General features: G+C 46.1%; 1 protein-coding gene across 1 annotated transcript in view; it reads left to right on the top strand.

Moving 5' to 3' along the window:
- The window catches only part of abce1 (ATP-binding cassette, sub-family E (OABP), member 1), an 11,568-nt gene extending 1,129 nt beyond the window's left edge, over positions 1–10,439 (top strand). The window contains exons 2-19 of the mRNA XM_061031664.1: positions 887–1,028; positions 1,117–1,202; positions 1,317–1,414; positions 2,208–2,325; positions 3,090–3,227; positions 3,322–3,391; positions 4,003–4,099; positions 4,185–4,274; positions 4,374–4,495; positions 4,603–4,727; positions 4,913–5,009; positions 5,102–5,161; positions 6,298–6,356; positions 6,445–6,555; positions 8,699–8,841; positions 8,924–9,046; positions 9,126–9,237; positions 10,000–10,439. Of these exons, the coding sequence (XP_060887647.1) occupies positions 926–1,028; positions 1,117–1,202; positions 1,317–1,414; positions 2,208–2,325; positions 3,090–3,227; positions 3,322–3,391; positions 4,003–4,099; positions 4,185–4,274; positions 4,374–4,495; positions 4,603–4,727; positions 4,913–5,009; positions 5,102–5,161; positions 6,298–6,356; positions 6,445–6,555; positions 8,699–8,841; positions 8,924–9,046; positions 9,126–9,237; positions 10,000–10,047 (1,800 nt within the window). The 5' untranslated portion in view covers positions 887–925 and the 3' untranslated portion in view covers positions 10,048–10,439. The remainder of the gene's footprint in view (positions 1–886; positions 1,029–1,116; positions 1,203–1,316; positions 1,415–2,207; positions 2,326–3,089; positions 3,228–3,321; positions 3,392–4,002; positions 4,100–4,184; positions 4,275–4,373; positions 4,496–4,602; positions 4,728–4,912; positions 5,010–5,101; positions 5,162–6,297; positions 6,357–6,444; positions 6,556–8,698; positions 8,842–8,923; positions 9,047–9,125; positions 9,238–9,999) is intronic.

Below are 10,439 nucleotides of genomic sequence, written 5' to 3'. Positions count from 1 at the left end.
GCAAGGATCTAGAAAAAAGGGAACAATGTGAGTAAGAGCAAACGATCAGCTTTGAGTCTGATTGGACACACAGGTGCTGACAGGAAGTGACCAGAGGCAAAGCACAACATTGAGGGCAGTTCTTGAGAGCTCTAATCAGTATAGAAACCATCTTATAAGTCGTCGTTATCAAACAAAAACCATCGTCACTACCATCATCATCATCAATAATATGGAGACCATCATCATTAAGTTAGTAGGTATTCATGAAAGAGCTGGGTCTTTAGCTTTTTCTTAAAGGTGCAGAGGGACTGTAGACCTGGATCAGAGAGTTAAAGTAAGGAGGAGACGTTTTGCAAGCGAGCAGCAGAGTTTAAAATTTGATGAGATGATAATACTTCTGTCCACGTGGCACGATAATCATTGTGATATAAAAACAGAGATAAATAAACTTTGGCTCCAAAGCAGATGTCCGTTAGTCTTCAAAACCTGACCTTGGTTGCATATCCACAGCCGACCTGCAACCTGACTTTGAAGAGGCCGAGTGTAACCGTACGGCGGTTTGGATTCCGCGTCACCTACTTAAACACGAGAAATCAAAACCGTCTTTGTTTTCTCTCTCTGATTACGCCGGTGTCTCAGTGTTTACTTTACTAGATCTAAAGCAGTGAGAAGAGTGCAAAGGATGATGGTTACTTTTTTTCAAACCGTCACAGGGCCACAACGGTATCGAGACACTTTGGTTCTCGCGATATCGTTAAATAGACGATGTGTTACATCCCTGCTGCTGAAGTGAGACTTTATGTTTTATGTTAATGATGAACGAGATGCTTCAGCAGAGACAACGAGATTTCATCAAAGTCTCCCTCCCTCCTGATCGTCTCGCCCCCCCTCTTTGTTTCTTCAGCTCCACAGGTGCTAGCGTCCGTCATTCCAGCCCTCCACCATGGCGGATAAAAACACCAGGATCGCCATCGTCAACCACGACAAATGCAAACCTAAGAAATGTCGTCAGGAGTGCAAGAAGAGCTGCCCGGTGGTGCGCATGGGTGAGTGGACGAGAACACAAAGAAGAATGATCAGACGGAAACGTTTTTATTAATGTCAGAAAGAGAAACTGAACGTGTGTGTTTGCAGGTAAGCTGTGTATCGAGGTGACTCCTCAGAGTAAGATCGTGTGGATCTCAGAGTCTCTGTGTATAGGCTGCGGCATCTGCATCAAGGTAAACCTGACCACGGATTAAAGACTCACCACATGATGATGAAGGAGAAACGTTTCTACAGGATGATGTGTTTCTCTGGTCGACACCTGACGATGTTTTTTTTTGTTTTTGTAGAAATGTCCGTTCGGCGCGTTGTCGATCGTCAACCTGCCCAGCAACCTGGAGAAAGAGACCACACACAGATACTGCGCCAACTCCTTCAAACTGCACCGGTACGATGCTGAGACTCTGTTTTATTATTCATGTAGATCGTTGAGAGTGAGAACACTTTGTGATGATGTCATGAGGACGGGAAAGAGTTCAAGTCCCAAAAAACACTCCGTATGTTGACACTTTGGGGAAACAGTACAACATTATTTGTAGTCTTAACGCGTTGAGGTTATCTCTGTCGACAGAGGGGGGGTCGTGACATACTGGGAGCGGGGTCACGAGATGCCTTCCAAAAACAAATACAAACTGGAAATGACTTGAAATGACATATTTTACCCTTTATTATGAAATTAACTTACAAAAATGTTGTTCAGTTATTTTAAGGCTGCTGTGTTTTGTTGTTGTTCTAATGTCAGTGTTTGGATCGGTCCATTAGTGCGTGCTGCTGTGTGCAGCGTTAAGCTTTAACCACTTCCAGAGACAGTCTCTCGGTCTCTCGTATCGTTATTTTGCGGGTCGCGTGATGAAAAGTTTGGGAACCCGAGCCGCATGTTTGATCCTCTGATGTGAAGTCTGAGTTCATGTTTCTCATAAAATCGTTCACGCTGAACTCTTTAAGAGCAATGAAGAATTTATTCCTGTTTTTATTATTTGACATAAATAGAAAGGCTTTAATTTGACCACAGTGATGTCACAAAGGTCGATCTTTTCTCGTATGTTATCAGACATTTATCAATAACTTGTAGATGGCGTTCTTCGATGAAGAATTACATTCATGAGTTACCTGTCTAATTCTTGTACAAACGTGTGTGTGTGTGCGTGTGTGTGTGTGTGCGTGTGTGTGTGTGTGTGTAGGCTGCCTATCCCTCGGCCCGGCGAGGTTCTGGGTTTGGTCGGGACCAACGGTATCGGCAAGTCCACGGCTCTGAAGATCCTGGCTGGAAAACAGAAACCCAATCTTGGAAAGTTCGATGTGAGTGTTTAAACGTGGTCACACAGAAACACGGCGGTCGGGCCGGCGCTGCACTGACGAGATAAACGTGGGTGTGGTCGCTCACAGCTGCTCTCCTGATGAACATCTGGACGCTCCCTGTGCTGAAAGAATCAACAGTCAGATTATCAAAACCTTTTAGACGCTGCTCACGCTCCAGAAACACACCCAGTGGGACAGGATGCACGCCGTCCGCTGACTAGACGCAGCGTGCACAGACTATGTGGAAATCATCCAGGTGTAGGCCGGACGACCACAACCACGTCGGCTATGTAATTGCGTGACATCATCATAGCAGTGCGACAAAGTGTAGCCTGCCAATAAATGAAACAAAAAAAAATCAATGATTCTGAGACAGGTCTGCACGGCTGAGGTCGTCAGCGTGTAGCACGGCGTCATAGACGACCTCGAGGTGTTACACGCTGACATTCTCGATATCCACGGGATATTTAACCACGGTGCGTTTTGTTTTTGTCCTTTAAATCACGCTGTCGCACAGGAAGTGATGATTCTAATGACCAATCAACGGTCGTCAGTGAGTTTAGCTCCGCCCTTTAGAGCAGGGTCAGTATGATTGGTACTCGTACAGAAGGGTGGCAAAAAAGTAGGACGGTACAGATCGGTTATTTTGGTGGCATTCCCGACTTCTGGCGGTGGAAACGGCGCTAAATGTGAATCGTAACCATCGGGGTCGAGTCCTCCCTCTTTACTCTGATTTATAAACTCTTCGTGCTGTTTGTTCCCAGAATCCTCCAGACTGGCAGGAGATCTTGACCTACTTCAGAGGTTCTGAGCTGCAGAATTATTTCACCAAAATCCTGGAGGACGACCTGCGGGCCATCGTCAAACCGCAGTACGTCGACCAGATCCCCAAGACCGTCAAGGTAAACAAGAACAAAAAACAAAAACAGTTTAGACGCTTTCTGTCGTCGTTGTTTTAAAAAACGATGAAGTGTAACTCCTCATGTCCGCCTGCAGGGGTCGGTAGGGGCCATCCTGGGCAGGAAGGACGACACAGACACACAGGACCTCGTCTGCAGGCAGCTCGGTAAGCACACACACCGCCATTTAAAAAAAAATGTTTTTAAAGATTTATTTTTGGGCTTTTTTATTTATTTGTTTTATCTCTTTCTTTTTTTAATTTTATTTCTAAGATTTTTTTATTATTATTTATTTTTGAAGATTTTTTTTGGGCTTTTTAATTTTTTAATTTTTAAGATTTATTTCTTTTTTTTATTTATTGTTTTTAAGATTTATTTTGGGACCTTTTGTGCCTTTTAATGGAGAGATAGCACAGGGTATAGAATCAGAAATCAGGGAGAGAGACAGTAGGGAATGACAAGCGGGAAAGGAGCCACAGGTGGGATTCAAACCTGGGCTACCTGCTTGGAGGAGCAAAGCCTCCGTACATGGGACCCGCGCACTGACCACTGCGCCACCAGCACCCCCGCGTACCGTACCATTTTAACCCCACCCGGCTCATCCTACGAGATGTATTTGATTGTTTACATCCGGGTGGTAGAGCGAGCAGAGCGGGTCCGTGAACCGGAGGATTGAAATGTTTTAATTATCGATGAATCATCAAGTTTTATTTTGTTTAATTGTTTTCCATGGCTGTGTTTTGATTGGTTGTTTTTGTCTGTTGTTGTCGTCGGGCAGATCTGAGTCACCTGCGGGAGAGGAACGTGGAGGATCTGTCCGGAGGAGAGCTGCAGCGGTTCGCCTGCGCCGTCGTCTGCATCCAGAGAGCCGACATGTAAGACAACCTCACGGTTTATATTATCCGACCTTTGACCTCCTTCTGAACCGTCACACTCACGGACGCCGTTTCTCTGCCGCAGCTTCATGTTCGACGAGCCGTCCAGTTACCTGGATGTGAAACAGAGGCTGAAGGCCGCCATCACCATCCGCTCGCTCATCACACCAGACAGGTAAACAAAAAAAACAATAAAACACAGCCCTTCAAAATAAAATACACAGTGCCGGAGATATGAAAGGGTGCTTTATTTTGAAAATCCTGTCTTTGTCAGGTACATTATTGTGGTGGAACACGACCTGAGCGTGTTGGACTACCTGTCCGACTTCATCTGCTGTCTGTACGGCGTCCCGAGCGCCTACGGAGTGGTCACCATGCCCTTCAGCGTCAGAGAGGGTAACGGCACACTCTGAACTGGTCGTCATGGCGATGTGACACGGGACTATTCTGGGATGTTGTCATGTCTCAGTGGGAAATAAAATAAATCTTTTTCATTTCTTCAGGTATCAACATCTTCCTGGACGGTTACGTTCCCACGGAGAATCTCAGGTTTCGGGAGACCTCGTTGGTCTTCAAGGTCGCCGAGACCGCCAACGAGGAGGAGGTGAAGCGGCTCAGGCACTACCAGGTCGGTCCTCGATGTTGATATGTGTTGCACCAAAAACAGAAAAAAAACTCTTATTCATTTAAGATAATTTTTACTACTTTTCACAATGCATTGTGGGATACAATGAGAGCACCAAACAGGGAGCAATGTTTGTGTTTTATTTTGAAGGCTGGATGATTGACTTCCTGTTTGTTGTTGTTGTTTAGTATCCGAACATGGGGAAGACGCTGGGCGAGTTTACGCTGGACATCAAAGAAGGAGAGTTCTCGGACTCTGAGATCATGGTGATGCTCGGAGAGAACGGTGCGTTTTTAAAATCAGACCGCAGTTCCTGTTTTAACCACCAGGGGGCAAAACGAGCGCGTTCTAACACTCTGATGTTTTTGTGTCTGCAGGAACGGGGAAGACGACCTTCATCAGGATGTTGGCTGGAGCGCTTAAATCAGACGATGGAGGTGAGTCACACACACACACTGTCTCACACACACACACACACACACTGTCTCACACACACTGTCTCACACACACACACACACACACACACACTGTCTCACACACACACACACTGTCACACACACACTGTCTCACACACACACACACACACACACACTGTCTCACACACACTGTCTCACACACACACACACACACACACACACTGTCTCACACACACACACACTGTCTCACACACACTGTCTCACACACACACACACACACTGTCTCACACACACACACACACTCACACACACACTGTCTCACACACACACACACACACACACACAGTCTCACACACACACACACTGTCTCACACACACACACACACTGTCTCACACACACACTGTCTCACTCACACACACTGTCTCACACTCACACACACTGTCTCACACTCACACACACTGTCTCACACACACACACACTGTCTCACACTCACACACACTGTCTCACACACACACACACACACTGTCTCACACACACACACTGTCTCACACACACACACTGTCTCACACACACTGTGTCACACACACACACTGTCTCACTCACACACACTGTCTCACACTCACACACACTGTCTCACACACACACACTGTCTCACACTCACACACACTGTCTCACACACACACACACTGTCTCACACACACACACACACACACTGTCTCACACTCACACACTGTCTCACACTCACACACACTGTCTCACACTCACACACTGTCTCACACTCACACACACTGTCTCACACACACACACACTGTCTCACACACACACACACACACTGTCTCACACACACTGTCTCACACACACTGTCTCACACTCACACACACTGTCTCACACACACACACACACTGTCTCACACACACACACACTGTCTCACACACACACACACACACTGTCTCACACACACACACAGTCTCACACACACACACACACACACAGTCTCACACACACACACACAGTCTCACACACACTGTCTCACACACACACACACACACAGTCTCACACACAGTCTCACACACACACACACACACAGTCTCACACACACACACACTGTCTCTCACACACACAGACTCACAGGAACACACTCTTACCTGTGTTTCAGGTGAGGTTCCTCTCCTGTGCGTCAGCTACAAACCTCAGACCATCAGCCCCAAGTTCAAGGTCGGTTCAGCGTTTAACCCGTCGATCGTTTGAGTTATGAGACAAAAAAAATATGGTGAAGGAGTAACGTGTGTGTGTGTGTTTACAGGGCAGTGTGAGGGCTCTGCTACACGAGAAGATCAGAGACGCGTACACACACCCTCAGTTCATCACCGACGTCATGAAGCCGATGCAGATCGAGAGCATCATCGACCAGGACGTAAGAGACACACACTGACAAGAAACACACACACACTGACAAGAAACACACACACTGACAAGAAACACACACACACTGACAAGAAACACACACACTGACAAGAAACACACACACACTGACAAGAAACACACACACACTGACAAGAAACACACACACTGACAAGAAACACACACACACTGACAAGAAACACACACACTGACAAGAAACACACACACACTGACAAGAAACACACACACACACTGACAAGAAACACACACACTGACAAGAAACACACACACTGACAAGAAACACACACACACTGACAAGAAACACACTGACAAGAAACACACACACTGACAAGAAACACACACACTGACAAGAAACACACACACTGACAAGAAACACACACACTGACAAGAAACACACACTGACAAGAAACACACACACTGACAAGAAACACACACACTGACAAGAAACACACACACACTGACAAGAAACACACACACACTGACAAGAAACACACACACACACTGACAAGAAACACACACACTGACAAGAAACACACACACACTGACAAGAAACACACACACACTGACAAGAAACACACACTGACAAGAAACACACACACACTGACAAGAAACACACACACACTGACAAGAAACACACACACTGACAAGAAACACACACACACACTGACAAGAAACACACACACTGACAAGAAACACACACACACTGACAAGAAACACACACACACACTGACAAGAAACACACTGACAAGAAACACACACACTGACAAGAAACACACACACTGACAAGAAACACACACACACTGACAAGAAACACACACACACTGACAAGAAACACACACACACACTGACAAGAAACACACACACACTGACAAGAAACACACACACACTGACAAGAAACACACACTGACAAGAAACACACACACACTGACAAGAAACACACACACACTGACAAGAAACACACACACACACTGACAAGAAACACACACACACTGACAAGAAACACACACACACTGACAAGAAACACACACTGACAAGAAACACACACACACTGACAAGAAACACACACACACTGACAAGAAACACACACACACTGACAAGAAACACACACACACTGACAAGAAACACACACACACTGACAAGAAACACACACACACTGACAAGAAACACACACACACTGACAAGAAACACACACTGACAAGAAACACACACACACTGACAAGAAACACACACACACTGACAAGAAACACACACACTGACAAGAAACACACACACTGACAAGAAACACACACACACACTGACAAGAAACACACACACTGACAAGAAACACACACACACACTGACAAGAAACACACACACACTGACAAGAAACACACACACACACTGACAAGAAACACACACTGACAAGAAACACACACTGACAAGAAACACACACACACTGACAAGAAACACACACACACACTGACAAGAAACACACACACACTGACAAGAAACACACACACACACTGACAAGAAACACACACACACTGACAAGAAACACACACACACTGACAAGAAACACACACACACTGACAAGAAACACACACACACTGACAAGAAACACACACACACTGACAAGAAACACACACACACTGACAAGAAACACACACACACTGACAAGAAACACACACACACACTGACAAGAAACACACACACACACTGACAAGAAACACACACACACTGACAAGAAACACACACACACTGACAAGAAACACACACACTGACAAGAAACACACACACACTGACAAGAAACACACACACACACTGACAAGAAACACACACACACACTGACAAGAAACACACACACACACACACACACACACTGACAAGAAACACACACACACTGACAAGAAACACACACACACACACACACTGACAAGAAACACACACACACACACACACACACACACACACTGACAAGAAACACACACACACTGACAAGAAACACACACACACTGACAAGAAACACACACACACACTGACAAGAAGAAACACACACACACTCACACACAATAAGTGCAACACAAGCACAGACACACGTTTACACACATCCCACAAAAACACACACACACGCTGACTCCGCCCCCTCCCCCCCTCAGGTGCAGAACCTCTCCGGTGGCGAGCTGCAGAGAGTCGCTCTCACTCTGTGTTTGGGGAAACCGGCCGACGTTTATCTGATCGACGAGCCGTCGGCGTACCTCGACTCGGAGCAGAGACTGATGGCGGCGAGGGTCATCAAGAGGTCAGAGAGAGAGAGAGGCGCCACTCGCCCATTTATTATTATTTCTTATACGTTTCCTTTAAACTCTGTCGTGTGTTTTCAGGTACATCCTCCACGCTAAGAAGACGGCGTTTGTGGTGGAGCACGACTTCATCATGGCGACGTACCTCGCAGACAGAGTCATCGTGTTCGACGGCGTTCCCTCCAAGTGTACCGCGGCCAACACGTGAGACACGGGAACATTTCTAACAGAATAAAACGTTGAAGAGAGAAAACGAGCTCGATGATTAACGTCTCGTCTTCAGTCCTCAGAGTCTGCTCGCCGGAATGAACCGCTTCCTGTCGCTGCTCGAGATCACGTTCAGGAGAGACCCGAACAACTTCAGACCGAGGATCAACAAACTCAACTCCATCAAGGTACACACACACACACACACACACACACACACACAGAGACACACACACACACATATATATACACACACACACACACACACACACACACACAGAGACACACATACACACATACACACACACATATTTAAACACACACACACAGAGAGACACACACACACACATATATACACACATACACACACAGAGACACACAGAGACACACACACACACACACACACACACACACACACACACATATATATTTAAACACACACACACAGTAAACAGAAGTAACGGAGGGATTCTGCAGCTGATGTGATAACTTGACGGCGTTTTCACATCTTATCTGTTAAAACAAACGAGTCTGTTTGCGCTCGTGTGAAAGCTGTCAATCAAACCCTGATGTGGACCAAACGACCGCACAGAGACCGCTTTAGAAGGAGGGTCTCTGTGCGCTTGATTCAGACTCTGATGTGATTAGTTTGTAGTAAGAACGAGGACCGACCTCGATCTGACTCACTGACAGGAAGTAACCACCTTGTTCATTACTGAACGTGTTTACGACCTCAAACCGAGGGCTTGAGTTTGACGTGGGGCGGCTGTGGCCTTGTGGTTGGTGTGTGTGCCCCGTGTACAGAGGCTGTAGTTCTCCAGGCGGGCAGATCGGGATTCCACATGTTCATTTAGAAATTGTAAAGTCTCTTTGGAGCAGCAACAGCCAATCACACGTGTTCAATAAAGTTTTGTTTAAATTATTGACCTTTGTGTTTTGTTTCCTCTCAGGACACGGAACAGAAGAAGAGCGGCAACTATTTCTTCCTGGACGACTAAAAAAAAAAAAAAAAAACCCCGCTTCCCGTGAGACGGACCGTGACGGTGGCGTCCTGCGAGGCGTTCAGGAGCCCTCATCACAGTCTCGAGCGCAGCCCTTGACATTTACCACGAGAACAAGCGGGCTGCGTTCAAACCCACAAACATGTTAACATCATAAAGAGAGAGAGTAAATAAACAAAACACCCATCAGCCTTTGTGTACCGGGCTGCGTTCAATAGCCAGCAGACGTGTCGTGAAACGTTTTGAAATAAAAGTTCATCGCATTCTGTGTCGAGCCCGAACATTATGGGGCTGCGTTCACACGCCAGAAACATTGTGGAACATTACGCAGCATATTTTAAACATTCATGCATTTACAACAAGTGATAATAAACGGATGAAACCTGAAA

The sequence above is a fragment of the Labrus mixtus genome, chromosome 23, assembly GCF_963584025.1.
Source record: "Labrus mixtus chromosome 23, fLabMix1.1, whole genome shotgun sequence".
NCBI lineage: Eukaryota > Metazoa > Chordata > Actinopteri > Labriformes > Labridae > Labrus > Labrus mixtus.
Note: the sequence above shows the minus strand (reverse complement) of the source record. Positions and strands in the feature narration are given on the sequence as shown.